Source organism: Equus przewalskii, chromosome X, assembly GCF_037783145.1.
Source record: "Equus przewalskii isolate Varuska chromosome X, EquPr2, whole genome shotgun sequence".
Lineage (NCBI taxonomy): Eukaryota > Metazoa > Chordata > Mammalia > Perissodactyla > Equidae > Equus > Equus przewalskii.
Window position 1 is genome coordinate 9946116 of NC_091863.1, and position 24931 is coordinate 9971046.

Here is a 24931-nt window from a genome sequence, read left to right on the forward strand (position 1 = left end):
GATTTGTGTAAGTACACTCTGTGATGCTCTCACAATGACGAAATCACCTAACAATGCATTCTCAGAACGTGTCCCTGTCGTTGAGCAATGCATGACTGTGTTGTAAAATAACATTTGTATGCACATGAATTGCTATTATAGAATATAGAGCATTGATATAGCAACTTTTATTATGGGTTCCTTGTTTTTGCAAAAATCCAGACTCTACGTTGCAGTGCAGAAGAGGAGTTAGCAAATTATCCTTACACACCATCTGTACCCAGAGAAAAAAACACCCTAAATGGAGATGTGTGTGGTTAACTTTTACTGTTCTGATGTATATGAGTATTAATAATACACTGTTAGATAATTTAGTCTTCATATGACAATAGCCTTACCTCATTCTAAGAAAATCAAAACTTTGACATTACTTGACTTGGGTAGTAACGGTCAATTTAGGAAAGGACGCTATGTCATTTAGTTACCAGGAGCAAAGCTTCCCGAATCAAATTACCTTGGCTTGATTCCTGGCTCCCCAGCCTACTACCTGTGGACTGAGAACAAGTTATTTAGCCATTCAGTGCCTCAGTTTCCATATCTGCAAAATAGAGATAATAGTATCTGGCCCTTAATATTGTTTTGACAATTATACGAAATAATCCTTACTCAATAAATGTCCATATAAAAGGCTTAGTTCCAGCCCAGAATATATTACATGCTCAATAATCTTGCACTAATAGTAGGAGTAATAGTGGCAGTGGGTCAAAATTCAACAATTATTCCCATTGAAAAGCAGCTTTCTTAGTCCTTGGAGATATGCTTCTGATTTGATTCAGTTTATATAAAGCATATTCAAGAATGCAGGTGTTGCTACAACCAGGCCATTCCAAATTTTTCTTTCTTTCAATTATCACAAACATTAGAAGTGTGGAGCTGTGGTCTGGACATTTATTTTATTTATTTATTTTGCAGGGAAAAGTTCCCCCTGAGCTACAGCTGTTGCCAATCTTTCCTTTTTTTTTTTTCTTCTCTCCAAAGCCCCAAGCATGGTTGTATATCCTAGTTGTCAGTCCTTCTAGTTCTTCTGTGTGAGCCGCTGCCACAGCACAGCAACTGACAGGTGGGTGGTGTGGTTCCACAACCAGAAAATGAACCTGGACCACTGAAGTGGAAAGTGTGGAAATTTAACCACTAGGCCATCAGAGCTGGCTCTGGAAAAAATTTTTTTAACGCAGTAAAAGATTTTAAATGTTCTGGTGATGAATTCTAAAAATAATAGCAAACAGAGGCTGAATATATGTCAGGCACTAATCTTAGTAATTGACATGTATTTGCTCATTTAAACCTCACAAAAACCCTATTCTTATCCCAACTTTATATATGGGGAGACTGAGGCAAACAGAAGTTAAGTATTGGTTTGAGGACATATGACCAGAAGACATGGGAGCTAAAAGTCAAATCTAGGCAACTGGGGTCCAGGGCTGTGTGCTTAAACACAGGATAGGTGTGTCCATGACCGATGGCTACTCCCCCTGGGATAGAGATCTCTCCTGGGCCCTTTCCAGCAAACTCTCCTGGCTCAGCTTTTCTGCCATCCTCGCTCCTTCCCATTTCCTGGGTCCCATGGAGCAGTACATTCCTCACCCACGATTAAGCCTCTCCTCCCAGGACTGTCCAAAGCTCAGGTAAGAGGAGTGTTTCTCCTGCCAGATGGTAAGAGATCATCTGGTGAACTAAGCACAGGTGAATGGATGTCAACGTCATATTTCTCCTGGGGAAAATGTTCACACATAGTGATCTTCTCTAAGTAAAGTTGGGATTTTCAGGTAGGTAGAATCTTTTGACGAAGTGGATATTTAGAGAAATCTCAAATCTCTCCCAAGAGAAATTGTCAACTTCATTTACAAAAGACTGGCCTGTGAATCTGAAAACTCTGAAATTCCCTGTTTTTATGTCTGAGATCCCCAAACATGCCAAAGACCCTCCTACAGCCACTTCCTCCCACATTTTTATATTCTCAAAATGATGTTGGAATAATCAAGAAATGTTTAAGAGAAACAATCATCAGTTATGTCAGATTTGCAACAGCAATACCTACTAGATAAAGCCAAATCTATCCATTTGTAGTCATGCATATGCATAGCTTTTTTTATCCTTGCCCCAGGTCTCTCTTTACGTACTAAGGGAGTGAACTTGTTGACACCACAAAGGTTGTGATGCTTTGATTTTTTTTTTTCTTTTAATAGGAAAAATCGAAACTTCAAGGCAGAAACTGAAAGCAGATGTTTAGGTTTACCTGGTGTGGGTTGAAACCCACTCCTCATTATCTATTAAAGGTCCTTAGTTTTATGTTACTGATTGCATAAAGGAAATTTCCAGGGAATGGTGGTTTCCTGTTCACTTTTTTTTTCATGCTGGATCCTGGGAAAAGATTCAGGGAGCTGTGGACAGGATTACGCAGTGGGGCCCCCAGAGGAAGATCTTTATATGATCAGCATGTTACAATCAAAACTTAACGTGCAACCTCTGGCAAAGAAGCTGAAACAGCCCATCTGAAGGTCGGGAAAATGAGGAATGATGCATTACTCGTATTAGTAGTGGTTGGTTTTGAACCTATAACTACAGGCTGTCACATTGATAAATAGCTAGAACATTTCGTTGAAAAGGGACATGTAGCTCTTGTCATAACAGCCTTAGATTGATTTCAAAGTAAAAGCAATGTATTGATTAAGAGCATATATATTTTCAAAGCATTTTTCTATCTCCTTTTGATTACAAAATATCATGGACTTGTTTATTTTTCTACCACTTTGGTACAGATTGAATCAGCCAAATGATGGAGAAGGAACTGAGCAGGAGAAAAGATGGAAACATTGCCAAGGAAAATATTCTAATAAAAATCCCAATCCAATTTCTTTTTATAGTATTCTTTTTAGGCACTGAAATTGATGTCTCCTCCCTTATTTCATTTCCCTCTAAAGTATATCCAAGTAGTAGAATTGAGTGAATTGGTTCAGATGTTATTAGACCCTTTCTTGCTTAGTCTTAGACTAGCACATGCCTACATATTTTATTAAAAATATATATATATTTGATTTTAAAGATCAGTGTTTTTAATTTTTTTAATTACTTTTTTGCATCAATTTGATATTCTTAATTATCGTGAGTAGATCTCTAGAAAGGGCGCATGCATCTTTGGATTCTAGTGCTCAAGGAATTTGAACCAGTCTCTAGAAAAGTAACCCTTAACCCTAAAGCAGAAATAAACCTGTCATGGAAATAGGACTGGAAAAAGAGTCATTCATCTGCTTTACCCTGAAATCCTAGCTCTGCCCCTGCCAAGCTGAGTGACTTTGGGCACCTCACTTAACATCACGCAGTTCCCTCATCTACAAAACACAGATGTTGGGCTAAATAACATTTTTTCCATCTCTTGAATTCTTCTACACTAACATTTTCCCCCAAGGGTCACTGATCCATTGTGGGGTATGAGGAATCAACCCAGAGGTACATTTTTAAAAGCGATTTAATCCAGTAGTGAGAAATAGGACATGAATAAAACAGTAAATATAGAAGCCTCTCTATAAATATTGAATAAATACAATCATTTAGCTTTAGGTAGTTGATTGAGGTGAAGAAATTCAAAGGGGAGAGAGAACAGGGAAGAAAAATTAGATAGGTATACATTGAACCATAAATCATCATTTTTGTAGGTCACAGTGGCCCATTATTGGCAATTTATATGGTTCAGGCTAATGCTATAGCTGTAGTCTTTGAACATCAAATTTGGACAAATCTATAGGAGTACCTGGACAATATTAGCTTTGGAGAATACCAGCATGGAAGCAGAAATGTTAGAGGACTCTGGAAAATCCAGCACTTTGGGATCTGTAGCCCAACTTGGTAGGAGCAGGTACTGCATTATAGTAGTCCCTGAAGCAAAACAAAAGTGTGTCCTCTCGCACTAGGTAATTAAGATACTACCGGAACCTTGGAACTGCTTAAAACAGATGCAAAAATAGTTCTTCCTAAAATATCAAGTGGGAGAGCTTCATCTGAGTTGGTTCTGAAAGCATTCGTTTACTGCACTTTAACACTCTACATGCTCCATTTTTTGTGAGTGATCTAATCATCAGCCAATGTGGAACTTCTCGCCCGTTATTGTTTGTTTCAGTTATCCCTGAAAATTCTGTGAAGGAAGTCCTCAGAGCACCTGGTACCATCAAAGACAGAATCAAGAAGTTGCTTGCTCACAAAAACAGCATGAAAAAGAAGGTAAAAATTAAAAATGGCATCACAGAACCTTCTGGGACTCCCACCCCTAAGGTTAACTTGCAGCCCTTCAACTCTGAAGAGAGTGTTTCCAGAGATGGGAACCCTGATGGAGATAAAGAAAAGAATGAAGAGAGAAAGAAAGAAGAGCTGGAGGAAGAGAAAAGAGATGAGAAAGCCCTGAAGAACCATGTGGAGCAGGAGCAAAGCCTTCGAGGAGATGTGTTTTGTGAGTATCACTTTTGTTTTTTAATACATTTTATGAAAAATGAATTGTGGTTTCTCCTGGCAAATGAAAGAATAAGAAAAGAGGTTTTGTGCCTTAAGTAGATGGGTTCGGCTCTAAGTCATAAGAAGCAGGGTTCTCCATAAGGTCTAGAAACTTACATCTTCTGCAGATACGAAATCAAATTTGCTGCTGTGGGAAACAAGGAGGGCAAGTCCTTTCCCCTTACCTGGGAGGTTTCCTGTTTGATGCAGACAGACACTCTTTCCACTCCCAGCCAAGTAAGCCTGCCTGTCCTGCAAGCACAGTTGTCTGGCTTGCCAGCTTTCCATGAAGTGCGCCCCCAAACCAGAGAGACCCTCCCCAGGTGGATCTGCCAAGGTCTACCTTTTGACTTCTTGAAGGCACTTTTTACAGTCCCACTCAATGAAAAGAGGATTTCACAGTTGTGTGGTTATGATTAAAAACGCCAAAATGGACAATTGTAGGGAGGAAAATTCTATAGTAGCGCTTAAGCTTAAGTTTTCTACATGAACCAGAGAACTGCCCTTTTCAGTGGTTGCTGTGCAGAAGCCACCGTAAGTCTCAGCCTCTCCAGGACAGTTTCCCTATTAACCCACCCTGGATCCCCCCACTCTGAGACTTTCCATTTCATTCTCTCCAGAACCAGACCAAAATCATCTGCTGCTCCTTCTGTATTTTGCCTTGTCTGTTCTTGGCTCCATGCTTGTTGGATTTAGCCAAATGAGAATAGACACAGGCCCACCTATCCAAGAACTAGCATACCAATGACATCTCCCTTAATAGAGGATGAAAAATCTTAAGAAAGTATGTTTCCAAAACCTGCTTAGAAGGGACGTGTTCCTAGTGTAGCTGCTTAGGTCAGCTGGGGGAACCTTTGGACAAACATGCTCTAGATGAGGAAACTGGAACCAACATGAATGCTTCGCAAAAGGTAGGGAAACTGCTCTAACGTTCTGTAAGTAGAATACATGCTCAAACCCTCTTTGCTCAGTCTGTCACTCATTCCTTCTTTTTTTTTTTTTTTTTTCTTTTAAAGATTTTATTTTTTCCTTTTTCTCCCCAACGCCCCCCGGTACATAGTTGTGTATTCTTCGTTGTGGGTTCTTCTAGTTGTGGCATGTGGGACGCTGCCTCAGCGTGGTCTGATGAGCAGTGCCATGTCCGCGCCCAGGATTCGAACTAACGAAACACTGGGCCGCCAGCAGCGGAGCGCGCGAACTTAACCACTCGGCCACGGGGCCAGCCCCCACTCATTCCTTCTTAGCATGTGAGATTTTTGGGTTTTTCTTAACTGACCAAGTGTTCTTTATTAGCCCCTAAGGTGAATGAAGCTGGTGAATTTGGTCTGGTTCTGACCCAAGGAAAAGCTGTAACATCCAGATTGGAACATAAAGGTAAACAACGCTTTCTGCTAAGTTTATGCTCTCTCACAGAGTCCCATGTTGTTTTCATTTCTTCATAGGATGAGATGATTGTTTATGAGTCATTGCTTCATTCCTAAAGACCAAGGGAACAATCATTACATCATGACACACAGTGCCAGTATGAAAATAGTAGGTCTTTATGTGATTAGTACCAATGGATTACAATATAGTAAGGCTATTGTCTTCTCTCCACAACTCTCACCTGACACCTAGAGTAAAGAGTTGAGGCTGCTTGTATGTATGGAGATGGGAGAAAATGGCTTGTTTGCTTCAACTCCAATACCCGAGAGCCTACAACCTGAAAATCACCATGTACTAAAATCTGGCCCAAAGTGCCTGTGTCAGTTACTTATTGCTGCAATAATGCTGTGTAATAAATAATCATAGACCCTCAATGACCTACAGCAATAAATATTTATCTTTGCTTATGAGTCTATGGGTTGGCTGGCCAGGTCTGCTGATCTGAGCTGGTCTGGGTGGGGCTCACTCATGTGTCTGCAGTCAGCTGTGGGCCTGTTTGGTGACTTTGCTGATCTTTGCTGTGCTCTCTCACAGGCCTGGGGCCTCCGTTGGGACAAGTGGGCTGACTCATGTGGTCTTTCATCCTCCAACAGGCTAGCCAAGCTTATTCTCATGATGCGGTGGCAGGGTTCCAAAAAAGAGAGCATAGACACATGGGCCTTTTGAGGTCTAGGCCCAGAACTGGCACATTACTTCTGCCATATTCTATTGGCCAAGGCAAGTCACAAGGCCTGCCCAGATTTAAGAGTTAGGGAAGGCGCTGCAAAGTTATGTTGTGAAGAACATGAATACAGGGAGGGGTAAAAATTGGGACCATTTTTGTGATCAATCTATCAAAGTCTCATAACCTGGAACGTCTTAGGCATGATCCCTAGTTCCTCTGAGTTCATTTAGCACTTTCACTACCCATGACAAATTGTATGTGGCAGCTCTACACAGGCATCAGGGAAAAGCCCACTTAAATATTTATCCCTTTCACTTGGTGTACATATGAATGGCTTGATCTTCTCTTTCCTTTTCAAACTCTCTTTCACTTACCACTATACATGTTCTAAGCTTGTGCTAATTTAATTCCCTTTTGTGTTTACACCATGAGTACATTCTCCAATTCTATCCCTTTGGTTTATAGGACAATCTCCACCATCAAGAAAATACCTCTCTAGTTCAGTTCTCCAAATTTAATCTGAGAAGCTTGTACTAAAAACTCTCCAAAGGCTAGTGACCTATGACCCAGCTCCTACAGGCATCTTGTTTTCCTCCATATTTCTCCTAAGTGGTCTATTTTTATTTCTCTGCATCAAACATCTTATTGCCCATTTTCCTGGTTAGGAAGAAGATGTTTCATAGCTCAGGGGATAAGCTACATTCTCCAAGTGCTCAGAACTTCTGCCCCAGCTCTGCTTTACACTTGCTAAGTGACATTAATAAATTATTTGACTCCTCTTTGGATCCCCAAACTGACCAGGTCTCTTACTTTATTTTCTTCCATGATCCTTAGTGAAACACAGAAAGTTGACAATTTTGCCTAAGAACATATGACTCTGTGATTTCAAAGGTCCTTGAATAAGTTGTCCTGGAGCACTCAGTCTCAATTAGAAGACTCAGGTGGGCACCCCGACTCTGCCACTTGCTGTTTGCCTTGGGCAAGTCAATAGACTCGTGATGCCTCATTGCTTTCATGTGTAAAGTTGGAATAAGACCAACACTCCTCTCTAAGGTGCTGTCTTAGGCTGGGTTCCTCAGAACCAGACCCTGAGACAAGAATTTGAGTGCAAGTGATTTATGTGGTTTATCCCAGGAAACAGTGGTTGGGGAGTCGGGAAGTGAGACGACGAAGAGAAGGAGGCCATAACGGGTGTGGTATCAAGCAAGTTTCCACTGTGGGCAACTGGAGCTCGATCCCATTGGGGAACTCTGGGAGCCAGTGGTGAACACGCGGCTCAGGATTGCCCTCATGGAGGGGCAAGGGAGTTAAGGTATTTCTACGCTAACTCCCATCTGACATTGGTTGAAGGCTGCTCCCAGGAGGGTGCTAATTCCCTGGCGCTCCTGGCCTGCCGTAAAAGCAGGGAGGGGCACCACTGTGGCAGCTGGACTTCCATCCCAGTTGGACACCCTGCAAGACTGAAGAGAACCTGGATTCCAATCTGACTTCAGGTCCGTGTCCAATTCCAGTACTTAGTGTTCCTACCCATAGGCAAAGAAAAGGAGGTCTCCATCCACCAACTCCTGTCCGTCACTGGTGGAGGGCTCTCCCAGGGACAGAGCTCCCTGGTATTCTGCTCTGCCTGGCTTAGGCCAAGCATGCTCCAGCCAGAGAATACCCTCATGCAGAGAGTGGTGGGTGTTTGCAGTGGAAAGCCATGTGTCTGCTAGGGAATATAAGTGCTGACAGATATTGGTGCAGCCCCAACAGCATCTGTTTCAGGGGTTGTATGCATTCAATCAGAGGATGTATTTGAAAACACTTTGCAAACCATAAAGTTCTATACAAATGAAGTATGGTGCTCATGAGCCCAAAGCCTTGAGTTTTATCTCCTTAAGGAGTCATTAGCTGTATGCTATTCCATTGTCCCAGTTGACATTCCCAGTATCCTGCATGTTGAGGAAAGGGGGGCAGGGGTTGGGACAAATGTGCCACCACAGTTAAAACCAACTGAAAAGTTTATGTTGCACTGTTTGTGGGCTGGTAACCTCAACTTCTCCAACTAGCAATAGCACTCATTGAAGAATACTGAAGACTGGAAGCAAGTATTACTTGGCATCTTTTAATTTTAAAACTGAGACTAGAAATAAAATATCTTCACTGCAATAGGGAAGAATAGGGGTTAAGATGGAAGGAAAGTGAGGAAAGAGGCAGGGTGTCAGTGCTGGCTTAGGAACTGGGCAGCATGGACAGCCCCGGATGTCAGTCTGATTTAGGATTCAGGTCCAGTTCCAGCACTCAGTGTCTGCAGGACTTGGACAAATCACTTATGACCCTCAGTTTTACTTTCCTGAAAATGGGTCTGACTGTAGAATTTTTGTGATAATCAAATCAAGTGATGTAATGTATGTGAAAATATTTTGCAAATTGTAACAAGTCAACAACCAGCTGCTCCTGCTTCTCTCTTGAGCTTTTTTTCCCCTTTTTTGCCGTTCCTTTATTCCTCAGCATGAACTGCCAAAGCTCCAAAATCAGAGCCAGAAGCTGGCATTGGTTATAAACAGGAGTATCTCAAACTTCCCCCTCTTTCCCAGTGGTAGTTTCTGTTATCTACATCAGGGGTCAAAAGACTTTTTTCTGGGGGCCGGCCCTGTGCTGAGTGGTTGAGTTCACACGCTCCGCTTCGACAGCCCAGGGTTTCACCAGTTTGGATCCTGGGCACGGACCTAGCACTGCTCATCAAGCCATGATGAGGCAGCGTCCCACATAGTACAACCGGAAGTACCTACAGCTAGAATATACAACTATGTACTGGGGTGCTTTGGGGAGAAGAAGAAAAAACAGAACAAAAAAGAAGCTTGGCAACAGATGTTAGCTCAGGTGCCAATCTTTAAAAAAGAAAACTTTTTTCTGTGAAAGACCAGATCATAAATATTTTAAGCTTTGCAAACCCATACAGTGTCTGTTGTAACTCCTCAACTCTGTCATTGTAGCTTAAAAGCAGCCGTAGGCAATATGTAAATGAATGGGTGTGAAGTGTTTCAATAAAACTTTATTTACAAAAACAGCGGCCAGGATGTTAGTTTGCTGACCCCTGATCTCCATAAAAGTAACCAGAGGCACTGGTTCAAAACTCGTACTAGCTGGCCCTTACTCCATACGATTGTGAGGATTTTATTAAATTAACGTTTGTTAAGTAGAGCCAGCCGAGTACTGGGTGGTTCAACAAAAGACCACAGAAGGAATTGAAATAGAGAAGTTTATTACTCAGAGTCCTGGAGGAAGTACATGGCGTGCCTTGAGGGGCCACATGGAGAGGGCATGGCAGGGTGCTTACACAGAAAGAGGCAGGACCTGGGGCCCACACTTTTATTAGGGTCTGTTTGTGGAGCACTTTGGGGTTCCCTGGCTAGGCTGGATTGTTAATTCAAACCAAAAAGGATCGGGGTTTGGGGAAGCCTAGAGGCGGGTCTTATATCTAAGGAGCACACAAGGGAAGGCCCTCGGAAGCAGGGGAGACTGTTTATTACAAGGGCTGTTGGAGAAGTCATAGCAGGAACTTACATTTACTTGTGACTCTGCAGGCGCTACTATGAGGTCTCTCAGCTGCTCGGCTGAACACAATGGATGCACCAATACCATGGAGTAGCTTAGCTAAACTCTCAACAGCTACTGAAAACATGGCATTGCCTTCCAAAGCTCCAAAGGTTAGACGTTTTTCTAATGCTCTTAACGATTATGAAATGCACTCTTTTTCTTAGCAGATTTAAATGTCTCAGTTGACTGCAGCTTTGACCATGGGGTCTGTGACTGGAAACAGGATGTAGAAGATGATTTTGACTGGAATCCTGCTGATCGAGATAATGGTATTTAGATTTCACTATCTCATGTTCCGTGATACGGCACAGGTAAAGAAAGCTCTCCAACGGTGGGAGGGTTGTTATTCCTATCGCTTGTTAGGTCAGGGTTGTTTGTCATGGTTGGAAACTTTTAGACCTTCCGAAGTCTCCCCTGATGAATGACTAATTTGGTTCAGCATATATTCTCCTCCTTAATCCCACTCCCACCCACCTACCCCCACAAGGATGCTCCAGCAGACCTCATCTATATTCACTCTCCTGCTGCTGAGAGAGAGATGTTGGAAATCATATAAGGTTTAAGAGTATTGGGGAGAAGGTAGAAAGAAGTTGATCCTTTTCCCCTATTTCCTAGCAATGGTGCTCTGTAGTTTTTGTTTTGTTTGGGGGGGGGATAAATCTTGAAAGGAAATATGACTTCTATCTAAACCTGGAGTTTTAGTGGAGTCACCCCTCAAAGCATCAAAACCATAATGAGTTGGGGCTGGCCCAGTGGCGCATCAGTTAAGTTTGCACGTTCCGCTTCTCAGCAGCCCCGGGGTTTGCCGGTTCGGATCCCGGGTGCGGACATGGCACCGCTTGGCAAAAGCCATGCTGTGGTAGGCGTCTCATGTATAAAGTAGAGGAAGATGGGCGTGGATGTTAGCTCAGGGCCAGTCTTCCTCAGCAAAAAGAGGAGGATTGGCAATAGTTAGTTCAAGGCTAATCTTCTTCAAAAAAAAACCATAATGAGCATCAAATCAGCAACCTGGACTCCTGGACTGGACTTTCCCTTCTGTTGCTTGAGGATTTCTTTCCACTTAACTTTGGATTTTTCTCACCCTCAGCTCTGAGCTGCCTACTTAAACACTATTGATGGACCCTAGCTTTCCTTTTGGGCAGAGCGTTTAGCTGGCAGATCCCATTTGGAGCATAAATTGAATCCCTGTCTCCCAAGGCTGACTATATAATTAGAGACAACTGTTACACCTTCAGGGACTCCAGTTCCTTACCAATCAAATTATTTATTTGGGGATATATAGGCTCAGCCCTCAGTTAAAAGATCCTTCTTCTAGATCCTTCCTCTAGACTAATTCCTCCCTGAGATCTTTTCTTTTACCTTTTTTTGAGGAAGATTAGCCCTGAGCTAACATCTGCTGCCAATCCTCCCCTTTTTGCTGAGGAAGACTGGCCCTGAGCTAACATCCGTGCCCATCTTCCTCTACTTTATATGTGGGACGCCTACCACAGCATAGCTTGCCAAGCAGTGCCATGTCCGCACCTGGGATCCGAACTGTTGAACCCCGGACCGCTGAAGCACAATGTGCGAACTTAACCACTGTGCCACCAGGCTGGCCCAAGATCTTTTCTTTCAAACCCTCACCTGCAATCAGGAAACCTGGATATCCCCTAATAAAAATTCCTTTTAGAACTTGGGATTAGGGTGGAGGGGTACATCCCACACAGCAAAGTTGTATGAATGGGACTCTTGCTAAAGATTCAGAGCAAGCACGTGGCAAGTTTAACCAGACCAGAGACAGTACATCTTTGGAGAAGCTATCTTGTTGATAACTAACCTGAGTTTCTCCTTTCTTCCATCATAGCATCTCCAGATGTATGTCTACCAGAGCTATCTCACACTGGGAGCCCATAGGTTATCCCAGGATCTCGACCTCTCCCACAGTCAGCAATGTCTTTAGTTGAGTTTTCCACCAATGGGAAGTCCCCTATTTACAAACGCCCACTTCACAAATGACTCTGGGGTTCTCAGCTTTTGCATCACTCAAATCATACTCCCTCCCCTCCTGCACCTCCATGAGATTTCTTGGTGGGCTTATCTTTCCCTACAGCATTAAATATAAAAAAGAAACATGGGATGAATCAGCATTATTAGAAGGATCAAATCCCAAGGACAGATTACAGTGGGCTTTAGCTGAGAGAGAAGGGGAACCTGCCACAGTGGGTCACAGAAGAGAGATTGTAGCTGGTAGAGTTGCCAGATAAAGTCTAGGCTGTCTAAATTTCAGATGAGCAATGAATGGTTTTTAGTATATCTCAAACACACTGCTTGTGTGAAATTCAAACTCCACTGGGCATCCTGGATTTTTATTTGCTGAATCTGACAACATTATCAGCTGACTAATAATGTTAAAAGACTGGGGGAAGAAGACTGGGAAGTCTCTGGGTCCAGTAGAAAATTAAGGCATTGTCAACCTGCGTCCTGCAAGCATGTCCAGGAATTACACCAGCAGAAGATGCCACCTCACCCCCGGTGTCTTCCTCCCAGCTTCTACAGGAGTTCCTCCTTCTCATCAACTTCTTCAGACCCCACTGCACGAGAGTTTTTGCCCAAGTTAATCAAAGGCACAACCAGAAGATTGGAGATGAGCAAATGTTGTCTCCAATGGTTAAAAGATACTTAGAAGATGGGTACTTAGAAATAGAAGGAGATGTGTTCCTGCGTCCTAAATCAGAACTGGGAGTGATATGTTACACATGGTGGTTGAACTCCATGAAACCATTAGTACAAATTCATGCATGTTGTGAATTAAATACCACACTGTAGACACACCTAAGGAGCTGGCTGTCATACACATCATTAACTCATTCCAAAGTTCAAACAACCAAGGTGGAAAATTCTGGAGCACCAGTTCTCCATCAGCTGCAAATTACCTGCAGTGCTAAAAGACCATTTAATAGATTCTTACCCCATATCTGCTGCTACCAAGCTTTGTGAATGTGGACAAATTCCTCAGCATCTCTGACCCTCAGTTTCCTTCTCTATACAACAAAGGATTTCAGCTTTGTGATCCCTAAAATACATTTTAGCATGAAAATTTTGTTCCTATGTTCAAAATGAAAAGGACATCAGCTTTCCCTGTATGAGACTATCATTCATTTTTTATAGTTATTTTATACACTATAGCCAAACCCTTTACAGTGGCCTCATTGACTGTGCGTTTTTCTTCTCTTAAAGCTGTTGGCTACTATATGGCAGTTCCAGCCCTGGCAGGCCATAAGAAGGACGTTGGCCGGTTGAAACTTCTCCTCCCCGACCTGCAGCCCCAAAGCAACTTCTGTTTGCTTTTTCATTACCGGCTGGCTGGAGACAAAGTAGGGAAACTTCGAGTGTTTGTGAAAAACAGTAACAATGCCCTGGCATGGGAGGAGACCAGGAGTGAGGATGAAAAGTGGAAGATGGGGAAAATTCAGTTGTATCAAGGGATCGATGCTACCAAAACTGTAAGTGGAAAAACAGTGTTAAACTAGATACTTGCATTTTCAGTGATTTAACAAACAAAACAAAACACTTACTGAAGTACCTAGGCACTAGAGCTACAAAGATGAATAAGACTATTCCCCCATACTTAAAACACTTACATTCTGGAGCAAAATAGGTGAGGCAATTAATCAGCACAATTAATGATAATATTTGTCAGGTGTAAGCATATCACATTCTATGGAAATGGTCTGTGGTGTGGCAGGCTCCTCTCACCAACTTCCTTCTGAACCAGGAGATAAATTCCATAACGTGTAAAAGAACATCTTGCTCATTTGTTCTATGCCCAGCACTTACCACAATGAAAGGAAGCTAGAAGGTCATTTTTTAAATGCTTTTTGAACTGAACTGAGAGTGGCTGTTGTCTGGGATCCTCAAGACCACCCTCAGGTTCCATGATTCCCTAGAAGGATTCAAAGAATTCAGAAAAGCTGTTATATTCATGATTACAGTTTGTTACAGTGAAAGGATAGAGATTAAGATCAGCCGAGGGAAAAGGCACATAGGGCAGAGTCCAGGAGAGCCTGGGCACAAGCTTATAGTTTCCTCTCCCTGTAGAGTCATATAAACAGCTCTTAATTCTCTCAGCAATTATGAGTGACAACACGCACAGAGGATTGCCCACCAGGGAAGCTCACCCAAGCCTTGGTGTTCAGGGTTTTTATTGGGGGTCAGTCTGCCTGCATGATTGCCCACATGGATGACCTTAGTTACTCAATCTCTTGCTTCTCCAGAGGTCAGGCTGATACTGTGTGACCTAAAGCCCCCACCATAAGTCACATGGTTAGCATAAATGATCTGACATGGCCAAAGACACTCTTTTTTTTTTTTTTCCTGTGCCCTGGCTGAGCTTCCTTTCTCCCAGGCGCCCGTCTTCTTTAACCTTTCCCCTCCTCCATTTCAGGTGTGTCAAATCCTACACTGGTCACCTCTCACTCTCTAGAGTATTCTCTCTCCCTCAATTTCACGTGTTACAATTTGTACTTTCCATTTTTCTTATCTTACATCATAGCTATTTGTATACAAGCTTTATTTTCCTTATAAGATCGCAGATTCCTTGTGGATGGGACATGACTAAATGGAAAAATATATACCAAGTTAAAGACACTCTTTAGAGGTAGGATAATCCAAGGACTTAGCAGGTATCTTCCAGGGACCAGTAAGGGCCAAACGTTTCTTTGGAATGTGCAGGGTTTGGACAACTCAGACCTGCTGACTTCATCCTTTACTGCACAGTGGGTTTAATAAAGGAAGAGGGAAAAGAGTTTTAAGAGGAAGTTGATCTATGGGATGAAATGCTCAGAAAGAAAAATAGGATAAAAATAGCAAAGAGTCTATCAAGTTTGACCATCAGGAGGTGGCTAGTGACTTCTGCAGGAGTTGTTTCTTTGGAGGAGAGGGGAAAGGCCACACTATGGAGCAATGAGGAGGGAAGGGAGCAGAGCCCTGGAGGCAGCTACTATGGGCCCTTGTGAAAAGTTTGTTCAAGGTGGGAAGGGAAAAGATAGAGTGAAAGCTAGAAGGAGGTACATGAAGAGCTGAATACCAACCACTGGTGACAAGAGGACGAACAATTAGTAGAGCCATGAATTGAGATTCCATTTATACTTTGTTTGTGAAAGATAATATATTACTTAACATAAGTAAAATCCTCTTTCTTGGTAATAGGCGTCAGACCAAAAACCCTGATCCCTAGTCAGATGTTAAATTCAACATCTTTCTATTCACTTATCACACTTGAATCAAAGCAGAACATCTTATTTAAAATACATCCTAAGACATGACTATAGATAAAAGTGTATGTTGGGCCGTAGTTAATGAACTTCCTAACCGTTTTTCCTTCTTCCAGGGCTTGTTTAGTGCTGACAAGCACATTAATTCTAGTTTATCCTCATTGCAATTTATTTGAATCAATACAAATCCAATCCACATATTTACATTGTTGTATTTGTAGCATGGTTTAGGGATTGTGATGTTGAGTTGTGCTATATATGGTTGACATTCCTGTTGGAGAGTTGAAATATGCCTCTACACAGCATTTATAATTACCTCCATATTTACTGAATTTATATACGGAGAAATATTTTATTTAACATGGTGGCTTGAGGGGGGTGTATGCCATCAAAACAGTGATTTTTTTTAAATGCTCATTTTTGAAAACATGCCCCCAAAGAACCTGCCCAGCAATGACACTGTACCACATCACTGCTCTGTTAGAGGGATGCTCGGGCCCAGCAGGGGCCTAAGGCACGTGCCTGTGCCCTGGACTTTTTCAATACTAGGGCAAACCTTGGTGGGGCATATTGGAGGGTAGGGAAGCTGAATAATCCAGGCTGAGGCATGCATTCCAGTTTATCAATGTCATATTGACTGTGGATATTTGTAGTAGGTGTGACTCTTAACTCCATAAACTCAGGTATATAAAATAAGTCACATTGCTTTCTCTAAATCAAATTATATCTGAATCCAAAGCCTCATGCCATTAGGCTGGGTGGAAAGTTCAGTCTCAGCTATTTGCTCATGCAGGGTTGAGGGAGAGCCCCCCTCCCTAGGGTGCCTGAGCTTCTGAAAGGCTAAAAGTAGCACAGATATTAAGAGAGGGTGGAACATCTTCACTTCATCCATGGATGCGCACATTTTCTGCACCCTTGTGGCTCTTCAAGTCACTCATCTCTTCAACTTCCGTGCCAGGCCAGGACACAGAAACCTTCACTGAGGCTGGAGTCTTGTTGCTGAGAATCCATCCTCCAGAGGAAGTTAAGGCAACCATTTTCCATCTAGAGTTCTGCCAGGGAGAGACAGTGGGGTCGCTTCCTAGGCTGGAGAATCTCGCTTTTCCCCCCTCACTGCTTCTGCTTGTATCCCTCACAGGCACTTCCTCCACCTTCTACTGGCATAGTCTCCTCATGGAGGTTAAGCTTGTGGGGACGAAACATCAGGAAGGGGATTGTCTCGTAGAAAAGTCTGCTTTCGATTGTTATATGCCAAAATATCCTTGAGAAAAGAGAGGATAAGAAGCCTGCCTAATTTTTTGGTACCACGGTAGGCAAAAATGCAGTGAAAAACAAATGCAAGTTAGAATGTCAATTAATTACCCTGACTTTTAGCTATCTGAGAGTATCAGTCAGGGATTTTGGTGATGGAGGAGCCACCATAGCCCAAGATCTAGATATGCCCACCTGCATTATCCCACCCATTGCAGCTGCTGTGAGGGGTCTGCTCTTTGGCTCACTACTGTTTAAAGTTACCTAAAAGGAACATCTTCCTGAAAGCAGTTGCTTCCTGAGAAGAGACTAGGGGAGGAAGAAATTTCTATACCCAGTTGTGCTATCACTTGCTGCTCAGTGGTGGCTTGTCTCCAGTGCTTCTCAAGAAAATGAAGCCAGGGAGCTTAAAAGCAACAGAGAACAGCCCAGGCAGTGGACAGTCACTGTCTCTCTTTGCCCCCATTTGTCCCTCTGAGGCTTCCCCTCGTCTCTTTGAAGAGCCGGGGAAAGTGGGACACAGTGGTGATAGCAAGTCTAAAATCGCTTCATTTCTGCCACATTGAAAACTCCTCTGTGATTATTTATGAAGCAGAAAAGAAGTGCTTTGTGGGGCCAGCCTGGTAGCGCAGCAGTTAAGTTTGCACGTTCAGCTTCTGTGGCCCAGGGTTCGCCAGTTCAGATCCCGGGTGCAGACATACGCACCGTTTGTCAAGCCATGCTGTGGCAGACGTCCCACGTATAAAAAATAGAGGAAGATGGGCATGGATGTTAGCTCAGGGCCAGTCTTCCTCAGCAAAAAGAGGAGGATTGGCAGCGGATGTTAGCTCAGGGCTAATCTTTCTCAAAAAAAAAAAAAGATGCTTTGGGGGATGGTGAATAGTTGTGTGATGGCATTGTTGTACACATGATTCTTAAGGATCTTTCTTTAAAAGACCAATTTGTTGTAAGTTTGAATTTACTTTAAAAAAAAGTTTAGAAAAGACAAAGGGAAATCACTTTATTGAAAAGAAGTACAGATTGATAATCATTGCCCCCCATAACATGAGTGCTTCCATATTTTGCATTTTACTTGCCACATGAATATATATTTTAATCTATTTATGACCACAGTATGCAGATGATACTGTTGAATTCATTTTGATAGAATATGTGTGTGTGTGTCATGTTATTCTTTTCTCTCTAAACTTTTTGTTCCAGGGTAACCTCAGTCCTCTTTGAATCAGAATCCTTTTGCTGTGCTTTCAATCTGCTTCTCTCTGATATTGAGAATTAAAGAGCCCACTAGGCGTATTCCCCTCTTTATTACTTCTCCTTATGGTGAATGGTATTTAATAGGTGCTCCATAAATTGTAGCTATAATTTTTTCTCATAATTATTGAATTTAAAGTATGTTGGTGTTTTTTCCTGATAAAAAAATAGTTCATGTTAGTTTTATTAAAACATTACAATATTGAAGAAACTTAGAAACATTCATTCAGCAAATATTTATTTTAATAATGTTTCTTCGGAAATATTTTTGGATGAATGGACGCATATAAAAGAGTCATTGTATGTCCTTAATTTTGTTAAATGAGTCACCCCTGTTTTGTGTCCAATTTGAAGATCAATTTTTTTAGTATTCATCCTCTTTTCTCTCTATATTAGAAATTTCTAAAATATAAAGAAGTTTGCTTCTCTTTTGATTATTACTAAATGTCTTAGATAAAAATAATTATAGCCTAGTATAAAACAGAAGACAATGACATTCCAGATAATTTCTGAATATATAAACCAATATTTTAAGAAAAGTAACTATACTACTACAAACTACTAAAATCTGAATATATCAAAATAATTCCCTTTCAATTATATAGTTTTGCGTTAGATGTTCACGAGGAATATTAAATTTCTTCTAGCCTAGTTTTTGAAAAGAAAACCATATCCTTTTATTTTTGCTTTTTTTTTTTCTTTAAATGGGAATTCCAAAATTTCCTCTTAAACCTTACCCTTCTTGGCTTTATGGGGCTTTCCAGATTCTTTTAGATGTTGCAGTGACTCTATTTTCTCTGAACACAGTTCACTCAGTGTGGATACCTGGCATTGGGAAAATACAATGTATTACTATAAATTCAATGTCAAAGCCTGTTTCTATACAATAGGGACACAAGTTTAGTCCTCTTGAATAGCTATTAAATAGTTTGATTCTATCATTGTTTTGAATATTTTGAAGTCATTTTTTATTCCCTCTCCATTATTAGATCATTTTTGAAGCAGAACGTGGCAAGGGCAAAACCGGAGAGATTGCGGTGGACGGCGTCTTGCTGGTTTCAGGTTCCTGTCCAGATGGCCTTGTATCTGTGGACTGTTGAATGTTACTGTTGTCTTTTATATCTTTATATTTGGCTTTTTATGTCAGTTCTCTGTTTTTTGATATTACATCATAGACCCCCCCATTTTAGAAATACAAACTGAAAAATTATAATGTACCAACGGAAACATTATTGTAAGACACCTTTCTTGTATAAGATGCGCTGATATTTGCTTTAAATATAGTACCACTATGATTTCTCATTCATTTCTGAATTTATAAAATGTGGAAATGCCAGTTCAGTTTTTGCCCCCTGGTGTGATTTGTCTACATGAGTTGATGAACTTCTCTATACAACATTTCTAGAATTACAAGGAAAAAAAAGGCACAGAGCAATGTTTAACTCTTTGACTTCTATGGCACTTCTTGGAAACGATGACATCACAGATAGATTTTTACCTAAGTGGCTTAGCCTGATCTTTTACAGCCAAGCTTGCATATTTAACTTCTTTGTAATAATAATATCCAGATAATCACCTTGTGTCATGGTTTAAATTTTTCTACCAAAACGTGTTGTTGATTCTATGTTTAATTATGTGTATGGTTATTGGCTTTTCTGGAAAATGTGGGTTTTAAAATTCTTTTCTCTATGGAAATACTTTATATTCTTAGAAGTTCTTAAAATGACTTCATGTGGAAACACATGACTGCTTTATTACGCCTCATAACTGCAATGCAAATTAGCTTAAGTTGTTGAATTCAAGGCCTTAGAGCACTACCTAAAACTAAATAGCAGGTAGCAGGACTCAAAAAAATACCAATGCCTTCTTTTCTTCCAAATTCAAGAAGAGCTTTGAGTGATCCTGAATCCTGAATGTATTCCATGAGGATGAAAGCATATTCTGTTTAAAGATCCTGAGGCAGAAACAGAGGTCCAAGACAGCTCCCAAACAGAAGGTCCCCAGATACTTGCCTGCCGTCCCCTAAAGCGAAGAAGGCATTGAGCCGTCGGAGGGAGGAAAGAGAGCAGGTGGTTCACTTCCTAATCTTTAAAATTTGGAGCCTCGCTCTTAACGGGTTTTTATACTGAAACTCTTAGCGATCCTTCTTCAACAGTGTTTTCTCTAATACAACCAGCACATACAGCCTTTGAAGATGGTGGGAAAAAACACATTGTTCTCCTTTAGTGTGAACTACTTTTGACATACAAAGTCTACGCACAACTGTAGTTGTATCTGTTAGAATAATTACTAGTTACAGAAACCTCAAAAATAGTGTTTCTAGTGAGCCCAGATGAAGAACTGCCCAGCTAAGTCAAATCAGCCCATGGAATTGTAAGAGATAATAAAATGGGGGGTTTTTTTTGAGCACAAAAACTTAACCACTCAGCCATGGGGCCAGCCCCAAAATGGTTGTTTTAAGACTCTAAAATCTGGGGTGGTTTGTTACACAGCAAAAGCTAACTGATACAGGTAGTTTCTAATACTGTGGTGGAACCTGAAAAAGACCCCCTGTTTCTTCAGTGACCAAGGACATTTGAGAGCATAGTTGTGGCTTAGAATAAAGGAAGAGAGAGGGGAGAACTTACAATGAAGGACAGGGATCCAGGTTAAAGGAAGAGATGTTGAACCAGAAGTGAAATAGGGAGGCCTGGGAATCATGTTATGTATGGATAGAAAAATCCATGCAGGAAGCTGAGTTAAGTTGAATAATCATATTTCATGTTTCTCTAATATCTGTAGCAGAGACTTCTAGTTGCCTACCTAATATCTATTTTCACCTTTTTCCTTACTAGTATAACCATATATAAATATTTTTTTTTGTCAGGGGAGGCAATGGGCTCAACTGAAAAACAGGATTACTCAACCTTTCAGATGGGGGAGCCCACTGAAGTCATTGGTGGGGCTTCCAGGAAGGATCATTAAAGAGGGCTCTCAGCTGGCAGCCCCCTTTTGCCAGTTCTCTTCCTCTTTCATGCCTGCAATGTGGTTGTAAAGGCAGGAACTCCATGAGCTACCTTGTGATTATGAGGGCAAGGACCACACCCTATGGAGGAGTGCCTAGCTAGAGGAAGCCTGAGTCCCTGATGACATTGTGGCATCTCTACTTCTGTCCCAACTGGTCACTGCTTGACATTTTATTAAGTGAGAGAAAAATAAATCCTCTCTTGGCCTATCTAGGATTTCAAATGAAGCACAATCCAGACTCAGGTGACCCCTCTCCCTGAGCCCAGGGGCTGCTCCTGCCATTTCCATCACAAGACCATAGTCTTGGGAATTAACTTCTTAGACCCTTAAATACCAACATATTGTTTTGAATTCCAGTCAACCTCCTATAGTGTTAAGGAGCGGCCTGCACCAGCACTGAATCATACTTGGGTTTCCTAGGGAAGCTAAGGTCAGCTAATTCAGATATGACTTCCATATCTGTTGTCCCTGGCCACCACCCAACATGCAAACACCTCTTGTCATCCGTCCTCTCCCATTCTTATCCCCACACTGTTATGGGCTCCCTCCTCTGGACACTAACTCTCACTGTTTCTGCCCCCTCCCCCATCACACATACTCCATTGTCTGGTAGACAAACTTCCCTCCATCTTAATTCATGCCAAAGATGTCTTCTTCCATCTCTCACCCTTAGCTGAACGGAGCTGTCTCCCAGGGACGCCTCTCCCCCTGCAGCCTTATCAAATGGAAACTGCTCATCCTCCCTCACTGCATACATGTCAGGGGCTGGAGTTGAGAGTGGCAGCCTCCTTGCTCCACCCTTGTCCACAATCTCTATTTCTTGACTTCCATGTAAAAGTCACTGTTCCTTAGAGATAACAGTTAAATTACAGCCCTCTGTCCTTCCTAGCCATTGTCATCCCAACCAACAGGTGACATCTATGCAAATGACTCACCCAATATCCTGGCCTCCCAGTTCTTTGATCTCTATTCCTTTTACCATCACCTCATCCTCAGTCACTGCACCGTGGCCACCCCTTGGACTTGATCATCACCTCTAAACTCTTGAACTGCAACATCAAAGTCATTTATCTGGCTTTCTCTTCTTAATCTCCCTACACTTACCCTTTGAACTTTTTGAAACCCCCATTCCCTTGACATCATTTTCTTGCCATCTTGGGCTTCCTCCTGGCTTGGCCCTCCTCTAATAAAACATAACCTAGATTCCAAGGCCCACCATCCCTTCAAAGACACTCTTGCCAATGCCCCTCAAGGCCCATGCTCTTATGTCCTTCCACCACAGCCACCAGGCAGAGCCCCAGTCTGGATCAACCCAACTGCCTTCTCTATGCTGTCTCCAGGCTGCAGAGCACTAGTTAGAGAAAATGACACACCATACAAACTTGTCCTTCAACCTTCCACAGACCCTGAATGCTGCCCAAATTACTTACCACCAAATAGTGCTTGCCTGTTTGCTTGTATAGACTAGATAACTTTCACCAGGATGTCCCGCATCCTCCAGCCTCATAGGTTTATATTAACATGTTGAAATAACATGGTGTGAACCCCCATTTTTGCCTCCCTCTGAGGCTGAATGTCAGCAGCTGACTAAAGTGCTGAGTTGAAGATTTTGAGACCACCTCTAGGCCTTTGTCATAAGCAAGGAGGGGTACTGAATGACACTGTTTGGAGTTCTCTGCTTCATGGGTTGAGAAAAGCCTCCTTGCCATGAAGGCCTCTCTTGTCCCTCCCTTATAGACCTCAGGAGCCCTCAGATCCCGAGTGGAGGATGTGTTTCTTTCTTCATCTCTATGATGACAGGTGGGACTTGGGCAACACCTTGACCCCTTCTGCTCTGGCGCTCGATCCCTCCCTAAGACTGCACTGATCTCCAGCCTGGCCGGAAGGAGCCTGCACTTTTTGTACTCTACTTTTTTTCTTGGAGGCACAGAATACTTGTTGAATAACTAAGGAATATTTTTACCTGAAGATGTTTTCAAATATCAAGAATCCTTACCCTACTTGCAAGCTAACAAGTTGGCCTGTCACAGTTTCACAGAAATTGGTAGAAAACACGAGACTTCTGGATCAGAGACAGACTTTATTACTTAGGGACAACAGGCAGCATGTGCCTTGTGTTCACATCACTGCCCCGTGCTCCAGCCCCCCAAGTCTCACAGGGGATGAGGCAATGCAGAGGCGGGTCCAGGTGGAGGCCAGCACACAGTGAGTTTGTGCCATAGTTAAGGAACCCTGAGCTTAGGAGACCTCCAGTCTTATAAGGAAAATAGCAAACTGCCCAGCCTTGCCCCAGAAAGAGACAACATTTTTATCTTTGTGAGGATACAAATCTGCCCTCAGGAAGGAAGACACTATTTCTTTTTTTTTTTTTTTTGAGGAAGATTAGCCCTGAGCTAACTACTGCCAATCCTCTTTTTGCTGAGGAAGGCTGGCCCTGAGCTAACATCCATGCCCATCTTCCTCTACTTTCTATGTGGGATGCCTACCACAGCATGGTTTGCCAAGCGGTACCATCTCTGCACCCGGGATCCGAACCGGCAAACCCCGGGCCTCTGAAGTAGAATGTGTGCACTTAACCGCTGCGCCACCAGGCCAGCCCGCAAGACACTATTTCTATTCTCCCAGGTTGTGTGCTCTATAAACATCCTCGATAAGATGGTGCAGAACAAAAGCTGCCACTGCCTTTGTGCAGAAGATGGGCGGAAACACAAAACCCATGGAAAATATCCTCCCAACATCAGACTCTTACCTCTCGGGTCAGTGAGACGAGGGGATGACGGTGAGAAGACTGGATAGGAATCGGCTTCCTTATAAGTCCAAAACACTGCAGATAACATTCTCACGCAGATGCTACTGCTTTCTGGAACTTACTTTTCCAGGACTGCTATTTAAATCTTGTTCCAATCTGACCACAAGGTATCAGTTAGGTGATTTAATTTCTGTAAAATAAACAAATATGGAGTAAAATCATTCCACATTTTAAGGGAGAACCATAAACGTTTTAGAAAATGGTATAATTTGATACTCTCCTCCGATAGCGGTTATTTGTTTTTGACTCAAATATTCTTGCCTTTTAGAACATTTAAAGTGTTTTGCAAATCTGACAGAGCGAATTGGATAATGACTATTTAGCATCATTTCAAGTAAATGCAGTTCTTTTGGAAGGTGAAAAGCTATCAGACTGACAGTCCAAAGCACTGACAGTTTCTCCCCAAGCGGGAATAAGGGCAGGGGGAGTGGTTAGACATATGTTTGTATTTTAAAAACTGACTTTTATTGAATGTTGGTACATTGATTTTAAGGGAGATTTTTTTTAACTCCTTTGACAAGTCTGAGGCCCTCAAGAAGGCCTAGACTGGGTCAACATGTAAAAAGCCAATGTAAATGAATTCAACTTGTTTTCTCTTTAATTCAGTGAGACAGTGACTACAAATGCCAAATGGCTGTGTTCTGTCTCCATTCAAAGACTGTCCGGGCATTGTGTGGACGCGGCTTCCTTCTGTTTGGTCAGGGAGTGGGAGGATAACATGTACTGGGGGGGGGGGTTGTAAATGTGTACAAATAAGGGTTCTTTTTTTATGTGGAGAATGGGTTGTGGGTCGGAGTAGTTATTTACGACCTTTTTGGAATTCTTACGTCTTTAAACATCATATCTCTGCTTCACAAAAATTCTATCATCAACATGCACGTGAAAAAGTTCTGTAAGACGATTTATAAGTAGACATGTCTTTTTTAAAGATTTTATTTTTTTCCTTTTTCTCCCCAAAGCCCCCTGGTACATAGTTGTATATTCTTCGTTGTAGGTCCTTCCAGTTGTGGCATGTGGGACGCTGCCTCAGCGTGGTTTGAGGAGCAGTGCCATGTCCACACCCAGGATTCGAACCAACGAAACACTGGGCCACCTGCAGCGGAGCGCGCAAACTTAACCACTCGGCCATGGGGCCAGCCCCTAGACTTATGTCTTAGGGGCAGTAGTGCAGGG

General features: G+C 42.2%; 1 protein-coding gene across 9 annotated transcripts in view; it reads left to right on the plus strand.

Annotated features, from left to right (window-relative positions):
• Positions 1 to 19284, plus strand: part of EGFL6 (EGF like domain multiple 6) — a 94433-nt gene extending 75149 nt beyond the window's left edge. For 6 of the 9 annotated variants that reach the window (XM_070603692.1, XM_070603698.1, XM_070603696.1 and 3 more), the window contains 5 exons: positions 4154 to 4480; positions 5815 to 5895; positions 10354 to 10458; positions 13406 to 13671; positions 18933 to 19284. In XM_070603692.1, coding sequence (XP_070459793.1) covers positions 4154 to 4480; positions 5815 to 5895; positions 10354 to 10458; positions 13406 to 13671; positions 18933 to 19043 — 890 coding nt within the window. In that variant the 3' untranslated portion in view covers positions 19044 to 19284. The remainder of the gene's footprint in view (positions 1 to 4153; positions 4481 to 5814; positions 5896 to 10353; positions 10459 to 13405; positions 13672 to 18932) is intronic. The other 3 variants (XM_070603693.1, XM_070603699.1, XM_070603691.1) reach the window with 1 other exon arrangement.
• The last annotated feature ends 5647 nt before the right edge of the window (positions 19285 to 24931 follow it).